This window comes from Oxyura jamaicensis, chromosome 17, assembly GCF_011077185.1.
Source record: "Oxyura jamaicensis isolate SHBP4307 breed ruddy duck chromosome 17, BPBGC_Ojam_1.0, whole genome shotgun sequence".
In the NCBI taxonomy this organism is placed as follows: Eukaryota; Metazoa; Chordata; class Aves; order Anseriformes; family Anatidae; genus Oxyura; species Oxyura jamaicensis.
The window spans coordinates 10,690,399-10,714,967 of record NC_048909.1 but is presented as its reverse complement, the minus strand read 5'-3'; the positions used below and the strand labels follow the sequence as shown (position 1 = coordinate 10,714,967).

The 24,569-nt window shown below is 40.0% G+C and overlaps 1 protein-coding gene and 1 long non-coding RNA gene across 8 annotated transcripts in view; one reads left to right on the top strand and one right to left on the bottom strand.

Annotated features, from left to right (window-relative positions):
• The window catches only part of GAPVD1 (GTPase activating protein and VPS9 domains 1), a 29,786-nt gene extending 5,219 nt beyond the window's left edge, over positions 1-24,567 (bottom strand). Inside the window, exons 1-24 of one of the 7 annotated variants that reach the window (XM_035341456.1) lie at positions 24,436-24,567; positions 21,792-21,880; positions 18,095-18,306; positions 17,055-17,898; positions 15,713-15,799; positions 14,560-14,694; positions 14,249-14,438; positions 13,290-13,370; positions 11,865-12,025; positions 10,837-10,966; positions 9,653-9,778; positions 8,666-8,839; positions 8,223-8,363; positions 7,519-7,653; positions 6,828-6,947; positions 6,203-6,280; positions 5,705-6,078; positions 5,100-5,187; positions 4,433-4,513; positions 3,642-3,764; positions 3,062-3,191; positions 1,996-2,105; positions 1,481-1,640; positions 832-1,019 (exon numbers count right to left, since the gene is read on the bottom strand). In XM_035341456.1, coding sequence (XP_035197347.1) covers positions 832-1,019; positions 1,481-1,640; positions 1,996-2,105; positions 3,062-3,191; positions 3,642-3,764; positions 4,433-4,513; positions 5,100-5,187; positions 5,705-6,078; positions 6,203-6,280; positions 6,828-6,947; positions 7,519-7,653; positions 8,223-8,363; positions 8,666-8,839; positions 9,653-9,778; positions 10,837-10,966; positions 11,865-12,025; positions 13,290-13,370; positions 14,249-14,438; positions 14,560-14,694; positions 15,713-15,799; positions 17,055-17,898; positions 18,095-18,279 — 3,841 coding nt within the window. In that variant the 5' untranslated portion in view covers positions 18,280-18,306; positions 21,792-21,880; positions 24,436-24,567. The other 6 variants (XM_035341458.1, XM_035341460.1, XM_035341461.1 and 3 more) reach the window with 6 other exon arrangements.
• On the top strand, positions 168-7,720 carry LOC118175333. The gene is made up of 3 exons (XR_004754945.1): positions 168-302; positions 5,716-5,905; positions 7,643-7,720. It is a non-coding gene; the product is annotated as an uncharacterized LOC118175333 (long non-coding RNA).
• Positions 24,568-24,569: the final 2 nt, after the last annotated feature.

The following is a 24,569-nucleotide window of genomic DNA, read 5'->3' as shown; positions in this document are numbered from 1 at the left end:
ATCAGCACCATATTTATAGCATTCTGGATCAGAAGACAACTGCCACTCACATCTGCCAGCAGCCTAAATGCCACAGTTGCCAATTTCTCTTTTAGTTCATCCAGAAATAGCTGCCTTCTTTCTGTCCAATGAAAGGGCTTAACTCCTTTTCTGGGTCACTGAATCTTGTTACCAGAATTTAATCCCAGTAGATATAAATTCTTATACTAATACCAGCCTATTCAGACATATTTAATATACAGCACTATCTGCTCCAGGAGCAAGAACTGACTCCAAATTTCTTATGTGCTTCATTAAGTCAGGTATGTGCATATATAATCAAAGCAGTTTGTTCTAAGAGGCCCTGTTTTGAGAGTTGCCTTCCTGTGCCTATATCCCTTATGCTATGACATTTTTCTGTCTTTGATTCATCTGAATCAAATTAGTATGATTCTCCACATCTTCTAAGATACAACCACAGGATCTGTACTGATGACTAAATGCTGCAACTTAATTTATCATTTCATAATTAGTCAGTCGATCTTAATTGCTTAATAGTGTTCATGCTTGGAGCAGATGCTAGATAATATGACTTAGCATAACTTCTAAGGCCAGGTGAGGTGAAACTACTTTCATTCTAGCACATGAAAAACACAGACAGTCACCACAGCTTAGCTGACAACATGTTAAATCACAGTAATCTGTACCCTTGAGCCATTAATTCACTAGCTGAAGACTGCTTTAGGAATCCACTCCTCAGATCAGAAGTTATACTTTAAAACATTAACCCAAGACGGTACGTAAATACAGAGTGAAGGAATATAAACAATCCACAGTCTGCATTAATCTTACCTTGAATAAACTCCCTTATTTTCTTTTCTTTACTCTCTAGCAGTAACCTCACACATACTGTAGTGAAGTATCTGTTGGCCACTTCTTTATCTCGCAAAACTCTTTGCAACAGCCTTTCCAAGTGTGCTTGTGTTGTTTGCAGACCTTGACGACACCGAGTTAAATAAGCGATATATGGAGCTCTTTTCCTAAAAGAAGTGTAGAACATTAGATTCACAGAGAAGACAGAAAATAATAGCTTTATAAACTGTTGAGCTGTAGTGCAAGAATAATCTTCAACCTGTTGTTTTTAAAACAAAGGTAACACCTAAATTAGGAAATTCAGTCTTACACAGACTTCTCTGCCTGAATTCACTGCCCTTGCAGCACTCCAGAATGCAAGACTAAAGCAAATTCTGAACTGCATCCTTTGTGTGTTAAAAGCTGAACATTAGCCACAAACTGATTTAATTCAAGTTTATTTCTACCTGAACTGACTTAAGGTCCAAACTTTCAGCCATTCCCAGAAATAGGAGACAATTTCATCATTTTGTGAGAAAGCAGAAATATCTGATTTGATAAAGTACAATTTAAATCAAAATGGATCTTTCCAATCTGTTAGTAAGTATATGAATTCATAAACCCACTATTAATGAGATACAGAACAGACCTATAGTCCTCTGCAATAGAGGCCAGCAGCTTTCGACAGGTCCTGTTATCAAAGCGGCTTACGCATCGCATTGTTTCTTGCAGCTGGGCCATCAAGTTCTTGTCTTGAAGGTTAATAGCTTCAGCTAGCTGAACTTTCAAGAAGCACACTATTTCATTATCTAATAAAGAAAAAAGCAAAATTATTAAGGAAAAGGATGTAGGCATAATGAAAATGGAACAATGCTCTTGAATATGGGAGACACGTATGCAGCAGTTTAAACCACAACTTCTGTAAATGACACAATGAGTGTTAAATTAAGTATTTCTGAACTTTCCAGATATCAAGGGATAAATTTTCATATCACTACCTTACTTACTATTTAGAATTATTCTGAAATGTGAAGAGGACCAGACAAGAAGACAGATTGACCTGTCTGCAAATAAACCTACAACCTGCAGTACAGGTGTCATTAAGCAGCAGAAAAGAGGAGATGAATACAGTACAAAACATTTGAATGCATAAAGAAAATTTACCTTCAGGGTCTGTGTGATCTGGTAGACCATTCCTTGTTGAATGTGTCAACATTGGAAAGGCAACAGAATCTGCTGAACAAAGAGCCAACCTCAATTTCTTCTTTGCATCCCTTAAAAAGAAAAAGCATTTTCTTAAAGTTGCTGCAAACGCAGCTTCTGCATTAAGCAGTCTATGTTTTTTTGTTTTTGTTGTTTTATTTTAAACTTACTAAATGTTATTTAACATAATTTCCCCCCTGTACTCGGCTCTGGTGAGTCCGCACCTCGAGTACTGTGTTCAGTTTTGGGCCCCTCGCTACAAGAAGGACATGGAGGTGCTCGAGCGAGTCCAGAGATGGGCTACGAAGCTGGAGAGGGGCCTGGAGAACAAGTCTTACGAGGAGCGGCTGAGGGAGCTGGGCTTGTTCAGCCTGGAGAAAAGGAGGCTCAGGGGTGACCTTATCGCTCTCTACAGGTACCTCAAGGGAGGCTGTAGCGAGGTGGGGGTTGGTCTGTTCTCCCACGTGCCTGGTGACAGGACGAGGGGGAATGGGGTTAAGTTGTGCCAGGTGAGTTTTAGGTTGGATCTTAGGAAGAACTTCTTTACCGAAAGGGTTGTTAGACATTGGAACGGGCTACCCAGGGAAGTGGTGGAGTCACCATCCCTGGAGGTCTTTAAAAGACGTTTAGATGTAGAGCTTAGGGATATGGTTTAGTGGGGACTGTTAGTGTTAGGTCAGAGGTTGGACTTGATGATCTTGAGGTCTCTTCCAACCTAGAAATTCTGTGATTCTGTGATAATTTTAATACACCTATGTTGTCAAGAGAATATCAGTTCTTTTGATATACCACCTAGACCAGTATCAAATAAATTCTTCCAAACAATGAATTGCTCTCTCCTCACAAATTACAATATCCCTCACTGCCTCAGTGGAAATAGAACAGTCCAAGATGCTCAAAAATGCACACAGAAATATACAATTAAGGAAGGCACCATTATCCACACTGATATTTGTGGGAATCAATCACATAGCTTCAGCTTTTAATTCTGCTTTGTGGTTAAGATTAAACTTGCAAATGTGTTCACCTATAGGAGAAAGCAGAACTCTGTGGCTGGGCTACTTGACTTGCAGAGTCTGGTAGATCATCTGCAGACATGTTTTGCAAAGCCTCATCACGTGGAGAGTCATGCACGCTCTCACCATCCCCTGTAGTCTCTATGAAAAAAAAGTTACACATGAGTGAAGGAGTCCGAAGAAGAACCTAGACTAATACTATAGGAGAAATGAAGACAGCAAGTAAAATAACTTGTTCTGAATAAGTGGAGGAAAAAAAAAAAAAAAAAAATCTGCAAGTGACTTAAGAAGAAATTGCAACAGTTTTCAAAGGCAATATACTTCTTCGGTATCCATTTATTAATAGCACATCTCTTGCCAGTTTGCTTTTTTTAAACAGCCACCTCAATGGCAACATGGAAGAGCTGCCCTTGGGAATACTAATTTAATTCTCAGACAAACCACTCTACAGGTTACATGAGAAAATGTTCTTGTTTTAGACCTCACATTGTTCTGGTGTTAGCACTAATATTTGTCTAGAACACTGAAATGTTTTTTATCTTTAAGGAGAAAAAACTATGTCAGTGATGACCATAAAAGCCAGATTCTCACCTCCACTGTCATAGTTTACTAAAGCTCCTTCACTTGGACTGGTTCGCTTAATTGCATTCCTGTATTTATCCAGAATATCTTCTGCAGCTTGTGCCTGTGCACTGAGCCTTGGGCTGGGATCATCTGAAAAGGCCATTAAAAACAAAAGGAGTTAACCTTATATTGTGACAACTGAAAGCAAAATACTAAAATTTAGACCCACACATCTGGAGTCTGCCTTAGCCAAAACGAATATCTGCTTGTGTTGCATATAACCACAATTCAAATACATTTATGAGGTCTGAAGCAAAAGCAGGAAAAAAAATAAAGTGCAATGAAAGCAAGCAAATAAAGCCAAATCCTTGGCATATTTATACTGTATACACAAACAGTTCTTGTGTATTTGAAGACTTCTAGAAATGACTAGGCAAATAGAAAACTCAACTCCCAGGTCCAAATTATGTTTAAATTCAGCACTTAAGGAATTATCACAGGAATGTGTCTGCAGCTAGCCTTACAGCTCAGCTATGATAAGGACACGAGCTTTTTAATGGAGACAGAAAAAAAAAAAAAAAAAAAAAAAAGACTCGAGCCAAGGTTCCAGTACTATACATATTGAGAGAAGCATCATGACAATTTAAAATCAGTCTTCAAGGAAACAAGTCTTTATCCACTTTCTTATTCAGAAAGCCAGTTGTGAACAGTAACTATAATAGTGCATTTATTTCTGGTATTGGACACCTAATGGACACTCTGGAATTTTAAAGGGCATGTTATAAGCAAAAAATTCTATGATGATACTATTCACATACCTTGAAGCGTTGAATATCTGTCAGGCACCATGTCATCTTTGTCTTTTTCTTGTTTTTCTTTCTTTCTAAATGGAATAGGAGCTGAAAATGCAAGGTAGCTTATCAGGGACTGTGCTGAAATAAAGTCCAGACTGAAGAAACTTTAAGAAAATGGCTAACAAGGAAATTTGTCACCAAATAAACATCATCAAAAGCCTATATGTGAGGTGCAGCTAAACTATATTCTCACCATATGCAGTAAGCTCTACCGTTAACAAAAATACTACCAAGAGCCAGGCGGAGCGCTTCTTTTTTTTTAAACTGCTTTGCCTTCCAGTACATTCTATGAAATTATTAGGAGTCATGTTGGTTTCCATTTCTATTTATTTTTAATTTGTACTTTAATTTAGCCAACAGTCGTAACTCAAATATTGGTTGTAATGACAAAAATCTTTTCTGGCAACTCCTTCCCATCACTAAGTCCAGGGGGAAGATGTAAAGACAGTACATTGTGAAACAGAAGACCAAATAAAGCAATATTAAAACACTGATATTGTTATTTATAGTCACACATTGATGCTGGGAGGATTATGTTATGAAACAGTAAAAAATTCTATGGAAGTGACTAAAGATATAATAAAAAGGCATCATGTACTGAAGCACCAAAACCAGACAGACATGATCCTACCTTTGGGCATGGCAGACACAAAACGTTTTCTCCACCATGGCTTGTTTCTGTCAGACTTCTCATCATCACTGTCTTTTCGCTCTTCAATCTGTAGAGGGATGGAGTATGTATTTTAGTACATTACCACATCAGGCGTAAAGACAGAATTTTTCCTTAACAACTACAGGTTATGCTTTATCAACTGTAAAAACTGAACTATGGCAGAGTACAGAAAGCCAGAGCAGGTTAAGTTAGAAATACCCCTCCTCAGGAGGACAGCCCAAGAATACAACACAAATGCTGTGAAAATTATTTTTTTTTAAATCAATTGCTTTCCAGGAAGCTGCAGCGTTTTCCATTTTAACAATACAACAGAACTACTTCTGAAGTCCTACCAAGTCAAGTAAAACTTATCCAGTAAATTTAAGAGGAAACAGGTAGATTTAAGTCAATCTGAATGCCTGTAGTTTTAGTTTGCAAATCATTGGCCAATTTTTAAGAAGTACCCACAATACATTGTAATTCCTTGGTTAAACACATTTACTTTCTGGCATGAGAAGCATAATTACAGTGGGCACGCTAGGAAAAAAAAAAAAAAAACACAAAATGATAAACAGGAACCTTACCTCTCCCCTAGAGGAGTCTTTACTGGGAGATGAAGATGATGACTGAGATGCAGCCACCAGAACAGCTGTCCCAGTGTTGGTGGTTGGCATCGGAAGTTCCCTCTCCTCATTACCAGGACGTCGGTTCCACCCAGGATCACTCATAGGTCTCCGAACTGATGACACTATATCTGAACTCCTGCTGCGGACTAGCCTTTCTGGGTAAGAATGCCTCTGCTTGAACGCTTCTAGATCAGTTGGAATTAAAGCGTGAGACCCAAAGTTTGGCAATCGGGCCTCATTACCTCCCATAGCTCCTTCCAAAATCGGAGGGTCTGGTGGTGGGTGAGATGGTCTTGCATAGTGTACTTTAGGCCTTACTACAGCTGATGCACCTGAGGTAATAAAAATAAAAGAAGCCACGTACCATTCTGTTAATATTCATCCAAATTTGCTGATGCTAACACAGAAGTATTGAATGGCAATTTTTATTAACAAAGCTTATTCTTTACCACTTACCCTCATTTGATGACAGAGGGTCAAACAATGCAAGCAAAGAATCTGTCTGAGAAGGAGGAGATGTCAACTGACTAGCTCCTGAAACACAGGTTAAAAAAAAGTTAGCATTATTCAAAGAACCACCTGCACATCAGGGACATTGAAAAAACAGCCCTCAGTAACAGTTAACAGAACTTATCTCTAAAAAATTATTAAAGGTATTCTGATATGGAAAGATTCCTGTCTAATGTGCCAAAATGATCAAAGATTTGCATCACAAAAACAGGGAATTGGTCTGCTCCTCAAGATTTTCCAAAGTGCAAGAAAACAATCAATGCAATCAAACAGAATTAGCAAAATGCAATCTTAAATTGAAGGATCAAGCTCTAGTGCTATAAAATACCAGCATCTCTTTGCCAAACAAATAGAAATAAGGAAAACACCAAACTTCTCAGCCACCAGATCTTTGAAATAGGGAAAAAACTAGGAGAGGAGTATTCTTCCACTCTGAGCTTCTATTGTGCTCCTACTACAACGTAAAAATTTGGGGATTCTCAATATCCATTATAAATACATCATTTTTACTAATGTTGTGAGACCTCAGTTATCAGAGCTTTTACGTCTCATTTACAGGTATCTATCTTACCATGGGCTGTTTCATCCATGTCAGGACTTGTCACAGAATCTTTTCCCCCAAAGTCAGAGCTACATTCAGACCTGAGATCCTCAATCTTGTTAGGAATATCTTCAGATGTTGCACTAATACCTTACATATAACAAAAGAAGCATCTTAAATACTCTTCCAGACAAAAAGGAGGTAAAATCTTGAAACTGTTAAAACGTTTGGTGAACAGTGCAATAACCAAGTCCTAACTGACAGCAGCACTTCAAAGCATTCCAAATTTCCATAATTGTAAACTAAGATTTTATATTTCTGCTTTACATTTTCAATGGTTTTAACATACCCATGAATACACTTTGAAAAGATGCTGTAGAAAGATGTTTCACTCTGACAAATACTTGGTGGAAAACTAGGAACTCAATTACATATATGCTGATTTACTTAAAGTTATGATAATAAACTAAATATAAGAGAGTTACGAGTTTCCTCTAAATAAACGCTCCATACTAACCAGTGCTACTGTACCACATAGTATTCTATGCACTGCTATTTTTTTTTAATTTTGTAAGTTGAATAAAGAATTACAGCTTTGAAAATTCCAGAATGAGTACAAAAAGTTACACTTTTTTTTCCCCTCATGAAACTAAAGCAAACGCAGCAGAGCAGATGCTATGTTCTAATATACCAACATGTTTTCAGACACAATTAAACATACCTGATACAACGCTGAGGCCTGGTGTACTGGGTCGAGAGCTGACCTCCCTTACATCTGTGTCATCAGATGTGCTACCCAGCCCAGAACAGCTTTCCAGTTCTTGCAGTCTTTCTTCCTGTTTTAGGTCTGGGGCCTCTACAAAGGCAGACAATGCAGAGAAGAGAGAAAAAGCATCATTACTCATTGCCAGGCTCCCTTAAAATTCACATACAAAAAGAAGGTTGCGAGGCTTGATTTGGAATATTAATTTTTAAGCTAACTGAACCACTTCAAGTTTTCTCCCTACACAGAAGGCAGGACCCTGCACAGATAGCAATTTGCACAGGCATTTTGACAAGTTCTTATCAGTTTAAGTATTGCATTACTTAGAGACAGCAGTATATAGCCAAAACGACCAAAAGTAAATTGTGATCAAATACAGCACTACTAAACATCACTATAAAAAAGAGCAAACAGTCTTGCTTTGCATTCCCTTCTCTCCTTTTTCAGCCCTTAAGAATTTCTTAAGTAACAGTAAGTCTCTTACAATGCTTTTTATCTTCTCTCTGCCTAGGAATAATACATCCTTCTAATACTAGAAGTATTCACAAATATTAACTTAAGCTTACAACAAGAGTTTCTTGAGGAAACAAAGGAAGAGGCTGTTGCTTTGAATTACATGCCTCTGGTTCACACTAAAGTAATACAAACTGCATAATTCTGACCTGAGTCACTTGGTAATACTTCCACACTCCAGGCCTCACTTGTGGTTTCTGATATGGTTGAACCTGTGCAAGGATCAAGCAACACAGATCCTGAACCTGGTAAACACAGCAAGCTGCCTAGCATGTTCTCTGCAGCTGCACCTGCAAAAGTAAAGCAGGAATGTGTAACTAGATATATACTTTCTGAAGATAAGTCTAACACAACATGTTCTTATTTTTTTCTTTTACGTGTCCTTAATAAACTAATAATGAAAGACAATGTTATAAAGATAAAAATGGGCAATCAAACAAAATACAAGTCATGCGCACAAAATCCTCCTACAGAGCAGCTCCACTTTAATCAATGAAAATACCTATTTAGAAAGAGGAGATGGGTTCTGGAGCTTTACGATTTCACACCAAGCATGAAGCATTTTAACATACCGGATGCACGACTGAGTTACCTGCAATTTCTTGCAAATGGTCTTCATCAATATTTGGATCAAAGTCGCTACCCAAGACATCTGTACTCCAAGTTTCGCTCACAGTTTCTGATATATCTCTGTCATCAGTCAACCCCATCATATCACGGATTTCAAATTTACGGAGCTTGTCATCAAGATTATCCTGAGTTGTGGCTATATAAAAATAAAAAGTTCTGAATTTTTTGAAAGGCTTCTCTGATTACTTCTTAATTGAAAATCTGTAAGAGTACATTAAAGGGAAAAAAAAATACACAAACACTAATTCTGTCACAAGTAAGGCCTGTAAAGCACTATTATACAATTCAAGAGATACTCCCTGAAAACAATGTTTAAGTACATCTGAGATGTAAGAAGAATCTTAAACAACACCTGGTGACCTATCAACCAAACTGACAGATAAAGCAATGGATAAAATTTAGCACATTATCAAGAAACTTATACAAATCCAATAAAAAACTTAACACAGAATTGTTGAAGCTGGAAGGGACCTCCAGAAATCATTCAAGTCCAAACCCCCTGTTCAAAACATGGTCAATTACAGCAGGTTGCTCATGGTCATGTTTTGAAAATCTCCAAGGTTGGAGGCTTCAAAACCTCTCGGCAACCCGTTCCATTGTTTCACAAACATATGTTAAACAGAAAGCTATTCAGCTGCTTTAAGACTACTCCAATCTAGACCACCTTATTCCCTTGCAGGGAAAGTATTAAGCAAAACTTTACAAGCAGTTTCCTACAAAGGACTTATGTCTCAAAATTCCATGCAATTTTTTTTCCTGTGGACTACAAGAAATATTTCTAGGAGGAAAAACAAAAAACACCACAGAAATAAATGCAAGACTAATTGCACAGGGTGAACATTTACTTATTTTTTCCCCAAACTAGTAAATTTCTCAACCTTTTTCCACAGAACTTTGGCTTTAGCATCTACAGCACCTCATGCATTTGTTTCAGAGAATTTGCACCTGCCTTGTTCATGCTCTAACAGCTGCAGAGCTTCAACACCATTGCTCCCAGAGGGGCCTGCACCAAGCTCTGATACAGACTCTCCTTCTAAATCCAAAGATGATACAGAGTTGGAGCGATTTGAAGGACCTGTGAAAAAACACATTTTACCATAAATCTAATTTGAATAACAGTTTCCAAATATACAGGATTAACAATCCAGGACACAATTAGCAACAACGATTAAGAGAAATTAAGTAGTTATTCCAGTACAAAATACTGTACTGATGAACAAAGTGTTTTGCTACTCTTGATCCCTACTCTATGGATTCTTAATCTGCACTGATTTATGCTTCACATGTATGAAGGACCATACTGACTATCATAACCTACAAATAGATTACCAGAGATATCTAGAATCTCACCATTACCATACTTCAACTAAAAGTCAATAAAGCCTTTGTCATTAATTTAATTATTGTTTATTTGAGAAGGAAGAAAGAGAGCAAGAACTACATTACAAAAGTTATATAAAATAAAGCACACTAAGTTGTACAGACCTCTTTGATACCACAGATAAACTGCTTTCTTGTGTCTGAGGTTAATATAAAGGAGTTGTCCTCAGTCCAGAAACCATTCTGAGATGTGTAATAGTTTATTAAAACATATCACAGAATTTCTAGGTTGGAAGAGACCTCAAGATCATCGAGTCCAACCTCTAACCTAACACTAACAGTCCCCACTAAACCATATCCCTAAGCTCTACATCTAAACGTCTTTTGAAGACTTCCAGGGATGGTGACTCCACCACCTCCCTGGGCAGCCTGTTCCAATGCCTCACAACCCTTTCAGTAAAGAAGCTCTTCCTGATGAAAATGATGAAAAAAAAGTCTGAGAACTATAAATTTAGAAGAAAGTTAAATTATCTTTAATAATTAGTTGTGCACTTAATTAAAAAACAACAACAACACTATTTTCTTCTTCTAAATGCACTTACTGGTTTTGGCCATAATTCTCAGACTAAGTTATGCCTTTGCAGGTCAAAGTTCAGTTCCAGACTTTTTTCTTTGAATGGCTAACAGAACAGACAAGCTCTTAGCTTGATCTTTAAAACAGCAGGAATGACATGCTATATTTAACAGAAGTTCCTTTTACAGATAAGGGGAAAAAAGTGACAAAACTTCTTCAAGACTTAAGTAACCCTTCACCTTCAGATATTCCTTCCAGATTATCACTGCAGAGGGAAAAGCGCAAGGTTTTATCAGGTTTACCATGGAGTTTGTTTTCATCAACAGGGACATCTCCTTGTCCGCCATCTGCAAGCTGCATGTTTAAGACCTGGAGAGTTGGGGGGAAATAAACAAGACTTCCTTAACCTATTTTTCAGATAATTACACAATGAACAAAAAATTGCACATGCTTTTTGCACTTTTTTTTCTAGATGTCAATGGTACAACTCCCAACATTCCATTTGAAAAAACACATTTATCTCAAAAGTTAGAACCTGGAGGGAATGTAAGGTAACCAAGACATGAACATAAGGCAAACCCTGGTAATAACAGGCCCACCAGCTCCCTCCTGACTCCATCAGTCTGATGTAATATGGAAACCGATGGTTACACAAGGCTGCAAAATGAGATAATCCCAACTATCAAGCAAAGCAGCGAAGATGAAAGCAGAACGCTGTTCTACACCTGCTGAAAGAACAGGCTAGAAAAACAGCCTTAACCTAAGTGACATATTTTGAAGGCATTCATGGCAACGTGACCACAGCTCCACCCTCACAAGAAGCTGGGCTTGTGTGATTCAAGTCTGAGCTGCCAAAAACATCAGGATCAGCGTTCCCATGCTGTTATTCACATACGTCACTCGATGCAGAGGACAAAGCACACAGGGAAGTAATAGAAATAATTTATTCAGGCTCAGAAGAAACAGCCCCAGTTAAGCATGTTAGATGACAAAGCCTCCATAAAACTGCCAGCTTCATTTTTCCTGTGTTAATATACTATTTTTCACAACTTGCAGATATACTAAGGGAGGAGAAAAAACTTCTAACACGTGGAAATTTGAAAGCAAAAATACCCAAGTTCAGTAAAACAAATGAACAAGTGAAGATTTTAATCACTGTTTTGAATGCATTATCTGAATTTAAGCATGACAACTTCATTGTTCTGCTATTAAAGAACACAGAGGCTGTATTTTTCAAAATATCTAAGCTGTAATAGATTTTGCATACCTCATTTTCTGACATCATTCCTGGAGTAATCTGTGGACCTGTTCCCAAAGAAATCACCAGCACTTCTTCCGGCTGAACTTCTGGGATAGTCTCCTGCGAGGATCCTTCGTGATCCCCATGCTGATCCATTAGAATATTTGATCTACTTCTACTACGAGTTGCTAAGAAAGTGTTTTGAAATAACAACATTAGAAAGCTGTTCCTTGTTTAGGGAGAAAAAAAGACAATGCAATGGAAATACAGAACTGCAATATTCTGAATTAATAACATGCATACGAATAAATTTGTAAAATGCCAAGTCTTAACAGAATTTGAGAGATGGAACCAGTGCTTAACATTCAGTATTGAACTGTGAAAAAGGACATAACATAAAAATTGAGAGGAACAACGTATGTCACATCCTGTGTGCCTGCACAAATTTTTACACCAAAGATTAGTACAAATTTCAGTAACTTTAAAGGGTCCAGAGTTTTGACATGTGAAATCAAAAATGCAGCCAAGTAGTAACAGTGAATTTGATGTGGCAGTAGCTGCAGAGGAGCTCCCCAGCTGTATACACTTGGAGGTGGGGATATGATGTCTGCACTCATTTTGTTAAAAAGAGTGTTGCATCCATATAATTCAAAGGAATCGAGGAAGATGCTTATGTTTTAAATATTTTAAGAACCATGTGCTATTTCTTCCCTCTTTAAATAGTAGGCATACATGCCCACACAACCTAGAAAAACATCTATCCTTAGAAGAGATTGCCACTGATCTAGTAATAGGCAAAGTTTAAAAAGCATCTGAAAAAGAAACAAAAAGATCTCTTGAAAAATAGATTCTGCATTTGTAAAATCGTGTGTTCCAGTCACAGAAAGACCCTTAATAAATTAGTTGATAACATTAGGAAGTCTGTTACCAACAAGAAAGGTCTAGGTTCCTCTGGCTTAAAAACAATGTTTAATTAATTTGCATTTTAGGAGGAAAAACTTTTAAGTAGATAAAATTTATTCTAGCAGGTGTCTCAAATGCAGATCCACAAATTCAACATCAGGTGTTTTATTCTGATTATTTGGTGACTCTTTATTAGTCCTTTCAAGTAGCCTCATTTTCACACGTTTGACACTGTGGAAGGAAAAACACCCAGAGGGAATTAACATTGCTAAGTATGGCAGCATGACACCAGTTATTTCTTTATTTGGTCCAGGGAAAACAAGGCAAGTGTGCAGAACTAACAGCCAAATTTTGATTTTAAGATCATCCACAAATACATGTAGGGTATTCTTAAAAACGACACGTACATAAAGAATGCGTTTCATATGGAAATCAATTACAAAATCTGAAAAGAACTGATTGCCAAAGTAAACCAAAAGCATGCTTAAGTATGACAACTGTGTTATAAATAAGTTTCACAGAAAAGAACGGAAAGAGGGCATTACCCACCAAAAGGGGTTACTAGAGTTATATGAGCTGAAAGATTGGTAGCAGAAGTATCCCAGGCAGTAATGGCTGCCAATTGCTGTCCTGGATTTCGAAAGCATTAAAGTAAAACAAAAGAAATCAAAACTTTGAGTAACAAAACTACTTTATATCATAAAATAAATCCTGTTGTGCCACTACGTTATAGGCCTAAGACCAGAACCGTTCAGCAGCAGAGTTAAAACAACATGGGATAGGTTTGTTTTGGGGTTTGTTTTTCTGTGCCACTTATCTGTCTGTATATGTTTTTATCCTGCTACAAACTAACACCAAATGTCTCAAATGAACAGAAATATCCCATTTGGTCATATCCACATAAATACACACTGACGAAGAGTACCACACTTCTTATTTTAAGAGAAAATATTATTGAAATGGAAAAGTTCAAGATTCGGAAAACCTATTCAAAAACAGGGAAAAAAGAACGTAAAATTGCATTACAGTATCTTAACTACTGAAACTAGATTGGGCAAGTAATGGAGAACAAAGAGAGATATTCTTCTCAACACAAAGTTCTACTCTTTTTATTCCTCCTCCCTTCTATGATACAATCATTTCAAACTTATTCTGCCCCACTAATTAAATGTCACAGCTTCCGTCTTACCACTTCCCTAAGCAATCTTCCCTCCTAGATCTGCTTTCCGTCTTCAAACTTTCCCTTTACTATCCTTGCAGTAGCCTAACAACTACTCCAGCATTCTTCCCCAGTTCAGTCCAGAGTGGGGAAGCTCACGACACTCACATCAGAAAGTAATAAAGATAGCTGGCTCTCTATGCAGAAGAAAATTCTCCATCATCTACAGACTAAAAAGTAGGACCTGAAAGTGTAGCCAAAGAATAATCCTAAGAAGATGATTAAAAAAGGTAAAGAAAATATATCACGGTATCAGAAATCATGCAGGAAGTCTGTTTGCTGTCCTTACCTATCGGTAAGCGATTTTTTTTGTTAGCTGGAGTGGTTGCAGGAGAGAGCTGTGGGGTATTATATGGAGTCATTTCAAGGCTGCTGCTTTTCCCTGGTTTGTTCTGGGGCAAGTTTGCTAGCAAGTTTTCCAGAGCCATCCGATCTTCCTTAAGCTGATCACTTGACATCACATTCCGCATGAAACCAACCTACAAGTTTAGAAGTAGTGTGGGTAAGAATTGCAGCATGAATTATCAGCCCTGTTTATCCGATCTATAAACACATGGGTGCAAGTTTATATTAATTCTATTTAGGAACTTAAAATATTACCAGACTAGTTAGCTGGCTGTATGTCATGTAAACCACTGTTCTACTCAGCCCCTCCAGGAGATTAACTGAAGACATTGGAGGAGTTTCAACTGCACGCCCATCAATAACTACATCCAGGAAAGCAGCAACACAGCTCTGCAAGGGAAGAAGTTTTGAAATGAAAGACCATTTACCAGCGGTTGAAAAGAACGTAAGTTATGACAAGAGCTAAATAGTTTAAATCATAACATTAGGTTTTGCTTCCTACTTTTAACATCTTAGGATAAAATACCATGCATTATTAAACCCACTGAAAGGCAGGTAAGGAAAGTCTGCAGTTAGTTTTAGCATTTCCTGCAATCCTTTTCTGCATTTAAAAGTGCTACTTAAGTGTTCTTACAGTTTCTAAAGTGTTTCGTTGCTGAGCAGCAGTTTCAGATCTTAAATATGAATTAAACGGTTTATGGCAAATAAGCTGCCCCTTCCTGAAGGATCTGCTGAGCACAGATTAGAAGTGAAACACGGAAGCAACACACAGTATCACTTTCTAATCTGACTGAACATTACCTGTACAACAGATGTGTAACTTTGTATGATGACTGAAGAGCACTTTTAATTAACCAAAATCTGGAAGTTATACAAGCAAATTAAGTGTATGTTTTTTTTTTATTTGTTTGTTTTTAATATATGACAGTACATCAAAAATCATTAGTTTCATTGTTCTGATGAAGCTAATTGCTATGGAGGAGTCATACTAACACATGAAAAGGCAAACAAAAAAGCAAAAGAAACGGAACAGAAGTTCCTTGTGCTAACAAATGACTTTTTAAACACTGGATTTCAAACAAAAGTTGTCTGTAGATCTAAGTGTTTTCTTTCGCATCAGTAAAAAAAGGACAGAAATTCAGCATTTCAGTTTAAAAGGTAACTTGCTTTAATTTCCTTTCTGTATTTTCTTTTAAGTATGATGTCAAAGTACAAGTGAGAATCCCTGAGCCTTAATTCTAGTACTCAAGATTTTGTTCCCAGCTCTGTGCAGGATTTAATCTGCTTTTCAGTACATGGAAATCCTAAATTCACTGCTTAGCAAGTCCTTTGCAATGTCAGAAAAAAAGAGGCTGCAGAAGGATGAAGTATACACAGGAGTCTTAGGTTTTTAAGTCTGGACTCTTACTTTGTCAAATTTAGCAAGGTTGTTCTTCGTACGTGGATCTCCCTCCTCAGAACCAGTCATTGCCAATTGCTGCAGTAGTCTCCCAACCTGAAATGAGAAGAACTATGAGGAATAAATGTTGCAAAACATCATCATGATGGACCCTGTTATAAAAGTTAGCTAAGGCAACTCCTCTGTTCTACGTCCATTTTAATTTAACAGTAGAAATACTTTTGGTTGATTAGATAGTTTTGTATTTGCTTTTAGGGCAGAAAAAATGCAAGCATATTTTAAAAAAAAAAAAAAAGCAGTCATTGCATTTAATAAGAAAATCTGCATGCACAGTATGCCATGAGTATCCATACTTCCTTCGCAGGAACAAAGCATGTTTGTTTCTACAACATGACCTAGATTCAACTCGCAATTCCGATTATCTCAAAGCTAGAGATTTTAAAAGGCTGTATGTACTTTGCTAAGTGTAAGTGGGGACAAAAACAAAACAGAACAGGGAAAAGTCTAACTCTTGATCAGAGAATATACTCCTTAGTAACCACCAACTGCAACCTACTCTCAGTTTTAAAGAGTCAACAAGTGCAATCTGCTGCAACATGCAAGCAGCGATACTGGACAGGACTGCTAATGTATCTGAAAAACAATGCAAGTCCCTGGCCATAAAAGCGTAGTGAGTAAAATTCACTGGAATGATTTTCCGTGGGGATCACTGTCCACTTCGTAGACATTTACAAATAGATTTTGTTACCTGTGTGGGGCATATCCTCAGCCAAGCGAGTCTCACTTAATGCCCGCAGGCTACACCTCTATGTACTAGCATTAAATTGTCCAAGTATTTGCACAGACAGATTTACCGTGAGGGCTGGGGAATACTCCAATAACAGAGTAGACAGCTACACAGCTACATAGTGGTCACTGCTGCATGATAGGAGTTTGTTTGTTTGCTTTTTGTCAGAAAAATATTTCATTATTTTGTTAAATACCTGGCATAATACTTAACATTAGAAAGAACAGCACTGCATTAGTTTACATACATTCCAGAATTCATCTTACATTTACACTTTATAAAAGCTATTATGAAGAATGGACGCTAAGTACATTTGCAACTCTTGTAAGAGAGAAAGGAATATACCCTGTAACATTTTAAAAGTGAATATTTTAAGCAAACAAGCAGATAAACTTTAGAACATGCCTTCTCAGCAATGACAAATATTGTATTAGCATTTGTCTTGTAGAGCAGAGGTAGAGCGCTCTGTACCTTTAGCACAGTACCACCCTGCTGCAGTAGAGAAAAAGAGGCCAAGAACATTCTCTCATTTTTTTTTTTAGATTAGCTTAAAAGGAATCATACCTGCATCAGATTAAATCTTGCCACCTCGTTTATAGGAGCATCAGAAATTATCCCGTACTGTTCTGGGTTAACAATCGCAGGACAGATGAAACAAGCTAGAAGGAGATCTGTGCACATTGCTCTGACCTCTCCGACCTCCAGCCTGTCTACACATGAGAGCGTTTTGTACATTTGTGACACGATCCATCGCAAGCTGTGTGGAAAACAGTACGTGTTTTGTTTGAGATAGCCTATGAATTTGTTCACCAAGGTCACCAGTTTGGCCTCATTGGAGTCGACCATCTCTTGAACTCTTTGCTTGAACTTTTCTGTGCCTTTCTCTCCAAAGAGCTTTTCCTGTTGTACTGGAGAGAATCTCTCAATTAATTTGTTTGGATCAGTTTCCAAGTGGTCTTCATCTTCAACCAGAAGCTGCATGATTGGCTCGTGTAAAGTTGCAGTAAGAAAAAGTTTTGCAGAAAAAAGTCCTTCAGAAAAAAGTTTGAATAAGATGCTGAACGCGCAAGTACCTCGTCTCAACAGCCGCCTAGGGTTGTCACTTTCCTTAAGTTCAAATTCGATCAAGTAGCGAAGGACCTGGAGGAGGTAGCTCTCGTCCTCCTGCATGATGCAGTTGCCATAAATGGAGGTGAAGACTGTGTGGATGACGCCCTGCGTGTTGTCCTGGTTGAGCTTCTCTCCGGCAACCAGACAGGATGCAATAAGCCTAGGGTTCTCTCTCAGTCTGTTTAGGAATTCTCCGTAAGCAGTCTCCTGAAATCCCAACTGCTTGTATCCATCCACAAACTGCGTGTCCTCCAGGATTTTTGCATGCTGACAGCATTCGGCAGGAGAAGCCTCAGCACTTTAAAGACAAACACAGAAACAGTAACTCGTAAGCAAACACATTTACCAGAAGGCATCACCGGGTCAATCTGTTAACAAGGGTACACCAAGGCAGGTGTCTTCCTGTACAGTTAACCCAAATGATTTGCTGCAATTCACAGAAGTTTAGGAGTTTTTCTCCCCACAAATTCTCCACCACCATCCCTCCAAGTCACCTTGTTATGATGAGTCTGTCCAAATTAATTCTTTGCTGCTTGGAAATCCACGCTGTGCGGTACAGCTTTTCAGCTGTCTTCAACACATCTGCATTGAGCCTCTGAATCAGTTGCTTTTCTGAGTTCACATACAGTCGTTCCTGCTTCAGGTGATGGGCCAGCGTGTGTATATCCAGCTTCACCATCTTTGACAGTGGACTACACAGCACTCACTGAAAGAGAAGGGGAAAAAAATGTGAATTCCAACACTTCCAGGAACTAGTTTTGTTGGCCTTGATGAAGCAATAAGAAGGCTGTAAGCTCAGCAGTAAATATCTCTGTGCCCATCCTGCCTTAACGCAAGCTTTCCTAACAGCCAATTTCATTAACCCCTGGACACGTCAGCACATCAGGGACACTTGCACAGCAGTGAGTGGCATCTTCAGCTCACACTCATCAACTGAACCAGCAACACAGTGCCCACAGCCCTCCCACACCGCACCTCTAGCAGGCAGGGAGAGAAACCGGCCATTACTTGGAGAGACATGACTTGGCAGACATTCCTGCCGCTTCGATGCCACAAGCTCGGGACATGAAGAGGAGTCCAATTCTGACTGCTGTCTGGTGAACATGGGAAAAGAGTTTTGTGCTTGCGTCTTTGCTCTAAAGCATGCCCACATAACACAGCACCATGCAAGTATCCGGGGTAGTTATCTCTGGCCCATTAAAAGAGCAGAAAGCTGTCCCCTCTCCCCTGTGCATGATGGGCACCAAGCTCTCAATATATTAATTGGACTTTTCTGCTAACTAACTGAAAAATGAAGGATTACCAATACCTAGGTAAGGCAGAAGTTGGAAGCAAGTCTAGAGATGCTTCTCAATGGTACAACTCACCCAGAAAATGTTCCTCAAGTATTTCCACTCAGAAGAGTATTTTGGGGGGGGGGAAGCGATCAAAATAAAATTTTAAAAAGAGAAAACCCTGAAACAACCAAAGGTTTTCCTAATACACCAGTGACAAAAAGAGGTCAACACTAGCCACTGTTCTGTCTCAGCATCTTCTTATGAAGTTAGAGCTTATACTAAATCTTAGTTACTAGTTAACAGTTACATAAACACAAGGTACCATACCACTCACAGCAAGTTCAAGCAGCTAATCCACCTAAAAATTAACTCCATGGACAAAAAAACACATCAATTGCATTAATGCTGACAAGGGAAGGGGTAGAACCACATAGATCAGATCACATCTCCACGGCATTAATCATTAACTGCTCCAAGGCTTCTTCACCAGCAGCATTCAGAGCCATGCCAGGTAATTTGGGAAGAGAAGGGGTTTGATCCAGCTACCTGTTGGACATCCTGGTGCATGTCAGAGCTGTCAAGGGATCTAAGGGACAATCCTTCAAAATCACGCTACAGGGAAACAAAAGATTTACTCCTCATACAAGGCATCCTGTTTCACAAGACCATTTATTCCGTGCTTGAACAACTACAAAACATTTACCAGCGACCCGTCTAATGCTCTCCCTTTTTACTGTTTTAAAGACCTGTGGTTCACTGCTCCTCACAGCTAGCAGCCGATCCTCTCTACACACGTAGATTACAGAATACAGAGTAGTTCCCTAATTAGGCCCAGGTTTTACGTTTGTTGGTGGGATTGGTTGTTTTGTTTTTGTTTTTCCCCAGTGAATGGAGAAAGCCTGCTAACCAGGTGCACCGACAACCACCACTACTCCCTGAGCACGAAAGAAAGTTCTTTCATCTATGGTTTTTTTACCTGAAACAAAAACCCTAGCAGAGATGGAAACAGATGTTGTCACGAGTCTTTATGCATAAGAAGTGTAGCATTATTACACCTGGTGGTTTAAAGGACGTTCCTAGCAAATGCAGACAAACACATATATAAAACTCTCCTTAAAAACAAAAAGCAAGCAAGCAAACAAAAAACCCCAAACCAGCAACCCTAACCAGTTAGAGCTCATGCATATTTCCTATCAGGAGATGGAATTAAGCAAGGAACTTCAAGGATGCGGTAGTTCTGATGTTCTAACTAGGGCAGTCTCAGACAAACGATTAGAAAAACACTGACATTACTGCCAAAGTTCTTTGAGAAACAAATAACGACTTTTTGCAACAATTTTATTTTTAGCCACAGAATATTAGGGCTTGTAGAAAAATAGCATCAAACTTGATATTGTCTGTAAAGAGAGTAAAAACTTGTTATTAAACTACCAGCTGTTGATATCAACCAGGAAAATAGTTGCATGTATATAAATATACACACTCTGAAATCTGTAGAACTATCTTCTGCCTTTTCCCATGCTTTCTGCCATAGGGCTGGACTTAAAAGTTGCTCAGAGTTTACCAAACCTTAATGGTTTTAGTTGAGGCTTTCCATTTTAAGTTGTTCTCCCACTTATGAGCAAGTTTTGGGAAGGAACAGGGGACCGCAGGGAGGACCCCCATGAAGAACCTGCGTTCCTGTGCCTTTGCCTTGCCAAATTTCCCAACTGGTTTCTATTTGTGTCACTCATTATAAAAACATTTAACAATAGTCATGCTGATTAACCTGCTTCTGAGATGTCTCGTGTACTTACTATTAAAGTTATTTCTCTCATGGAGAGTTTCACTGCCACTTTTTTTTTTAAACAGAGAGGTTTTCAGCATCGGGGTGGGCTGAGCACCCTGAAAGCTTTCAGCCTCAGAGGAAAGGCTGTTCTTTTCTCCCCTTGCCCACAGGTGGGAGCGGACTCCAAAATTCCAGTCAGCAAAATAGACCAAGGTGGCCTGGAAAGAACATACTATTTCTAGCAAGTTACAGTTATCAGTACAGCAGTTACATTGCCCGTTACTTTTTCTGAAGCTAAGGGCAGTCAATCACAAATAGATATATAGTTAATGCTCAGAAAGCAAGTAAGACTCCCACCCAGTCTGGAGTCCTAACACACACACACACACATAACCTGGCTCTGTTCAGCAAGCAAAAAGAGCAACTTCAGGGAAGACCAGAATACCACAGAACAACGCTGTTATCATTTATAACGCTGCCTGAGAAACAAACAACCAAACAGTGTGGGTCTTGCACGTACTCCAAAAGCAGAAATACCACCTAACACACAAAGGATTTGGGCATCTCCAAGTGATACAGAACCATGGCCATTAAATAAGCAGAGACATGTAAGCACTGAGTAACCATGGCAAGTTTCACACTGCTTTTTACTTCTCCAAATCACCACGGCAAACCTCAGGCCCCAAACAGCACACAGCTCAGAAGCCTGCTAGTACCTGCAGCGGCACTTCTAAATGTGCTGGTGCCAGGACCACTCGGTAATGTCCTGTCAATTTGCCAGGGTCCACGTGTCTCTTACCCATCTCCACTGCACAACACCAAATAAAAGAGAGAGGAGAACCGATCTGAAATCGAACCGTGGCTAGCCAGTGCCACCATTTTGTCAGGAGCTGTGAAAATCCAGAGGGCAGGAAGCTGACTGCATGACACCACTCCGTGCCCTGAGTACACGAAAAAGGGAGCAGCAGCTTCCATGCCTTTACAGTCCCAAAAAACTTACACGTGTTGACAGCTAACGACTGCTGCTGAAATACACCTTTGCACATGTGGAATGTCTCATTTGTTCTCATTACCAGTTCTTAAAAATTAATTATTTTGAAATCACACAAGTGTATAAAGTAACAGTGCAAACAACTGTGTCTTCACCTTCAGTGTCTGGCAGACGGCTGAGAACACCGGAGCTGTAACGCTGGTGGTTCGACACATACGGCGCTTCAGCAGGCTTCAGGCTGGCTCTACAGAAAACATGCAGCACAGTCAAAGAAAAAAAATAAAATCCCCCAAACCTACTTAAGCGAGACGCAGATGCTATTACTCTGGATACGGATATGAACACAGCCTAGCCTGAAAGGACAAACCCTTCTACCATGAATACACCTATACGGTGCATTGCTCCCCTCAGAAAACCTCTTCCCTTTATGATCGGTATGAAAGGCCAACAGCTGTATGCTCTAACCTTCCCACGCCTCACAACATTCACTCCATGCCAGCGCTGGGGACAAGAGCTTTAAAAAGCAATTAGCCACACTTACGTATTCGGTAACGCGCTGCAGAAGGCAATGTTAGACAGACAGAGCGGCAGCAGCTTCAGCTGGTACTAATTCCGGAAAGTTGTTTATCAGATTACCTTATCGGTGCTCACAAATACAAAAGCTGCCCGTAATTACCCCGTTATCTAGTTTCAAACTATCATTCATCAAACTTGAAGTGCGAGATGTCTGTACGCAGTTGTATAAAAGAGAGTTTAGGAAATTTAGGTATCTGGCAATCTGATGTGTCTGAAGAAATACCGGGTACTAAATAACTCCTGCTATCTGCCAGCTATTTTTCAATCCCGGTAATCTCATTTTGATAGGAAAACACTTCATATTTCGTGAGGCTGCTCGGAAAGCTACTAAAAGCTGTGGCACAGTATGAAAAACTTATCACAGCAATTCAAGCAATTCCACTTTGTGACGCTCCACCAGAACCACAAAAACTGTGTGACCTGACAGCTTCTAAGATGTTTTGTCCTGCCATCAGCACGACCTACGTTTACTAGAACCCAAGACAATCTCTGCCTTTGATAAATATGGGACTAAACATGGGATTGCTTCTCATGTTTAGAAGTCCTGGGAAACACTCATAAATCTTCAGGTACTGAGCTTACAAAGTATGTGGTTTTGTACCGTGGCATACAGAAACAAGTGACACCTCCATTAAATATTTCTGCGATTCAGTTGACAGAAGAGAGATTAAGCAAAGCCACAGATACTGCCAGTACACCAAATTCTCCCTCCTCCAACGCTTCCTGCTCAAGGTTATTTGCTCCTCCTGAGTCCTCCTGCGCAAGACTCAACTTCCAAAGCAAGTTTGGGCAGATCTAATGTAGGCAGGGCAGGGCAAGGCAAAGCTGAAATCACTCCATCTTACTGAAAAAGAATTCTAAAGCAGGGCTGAATAACTTCCATGCTAGTTTACCCTGATGAAAATCTCTTTTTCTTTGGTAATATTTATAGTAACAACTAACAAGCCTTCTTTATACAAGCTGACAACTTATCTCCCAACTTTGAGCAAAACCAAACAGACATTTTTCAGCAGAATAGTTCACCACGACCTCGGATTTACCCGCTGAACTCTCACGTTACAATCCCCCCATCTCAAAGCACGTCCAACATGCAAACTGCATTTCAATCTGCTACAATTCGACTCTCAATATTAACGTGAAACTCCTCAATAAGTTTGTGTCTTTGTTTGAAAGCGGCGGCTCTGCAGCCAGCACGCAGTGTAGTGCCTCTGCAGTAAGACCTACGTGCAACAAGCTCCTTGCTTCTCATGCCCCTTAACAGGGCTTATCAGGAGTGCTCAGGCTCGGCTGGCTCCTGAGCTGTCAATTGCAGTATTATTGCATTGCGCAAAATTCCACAGGAGCACGCAACTAGGCTAAAATGTGCTCCGGTTGCCTGTGCTGTTAGAAAGAGGGGTTCCCCTTACATAATGAGTCATTCTAATTAACTTTCAGTCAGAAGAAGCGCAGAACTTGAAGTCACTGACAAAAACAACCCGTTCCCAGCCTCCTGTCTCGAGACCAGTTCCTGTCTTCATCTCGAAACGTCCCAGCACTGCAACCCAGGGAGACTGACTGGTGTTCAGCACAGCCTGCACGCTCCAGGACCTGATGCATCACACTCTGAAACCTTCACGTACAGCACCTCAAGTACCCTGGAACCCTCCCCAGGAGGGGCAGTTCCTAGGAGCGTTTCCTAAAATCACCGTCCTGCCCATTTGTTGGAAGCGCACCATTTCGGATTTCACGTATTGTCCGTGCCATGCCCCCCTCCATCATCTTCAAACTGCAGCTTCTACTTGTGAGTCAGCTGCACCGTCCACAGAAATAGCCCTCTACCTATCGCTAAGCAGAGCATCGCACGCTCCGGGTGAGAGCTAATCTCAGCAGCACGACCGGCGCTTCCTTCCCTCGCAGCACGGTATCATGACTTTGCAAGAAAAAACACAGACACTCGCTCGGTCGAGTTCTCCAGCGTTAAGACCCTATTAGAAAGAATTAAAAAAGAAAAAAGAAGGAAGTCACGGCGCTCTGCGAGTTGCAAGTTGTAAAGCTCCGGGACGCGAAAGGCGCCGCGGAGCCGCGCTGCCGGGGCCGCCCGCTGCCCGCCCGCTGCCCCCGCCGCGGCGAGCAGGGAGGGCCGCGGGGCAGCCCCGAGCCGCACCGCGGGCCGGATTCCAGCCGCCCCCCTCGGGGCCAGCCCGGCCGCGCTGCCCCTGCCCCGGGGACGAAGCGAGACGGCACCTCCCGCTCGGCGCGCTGCCTTCCTCCTCTCGGCTCCCGGCAACGGGCAGCGCTCGGCCAGGCCCGGGCTGCCGCCTTGCTGCCCTCCTGCTGCCCTTCCTCTTCCTCTCCCCTTCCCCTCCCTTCCTCCCCTT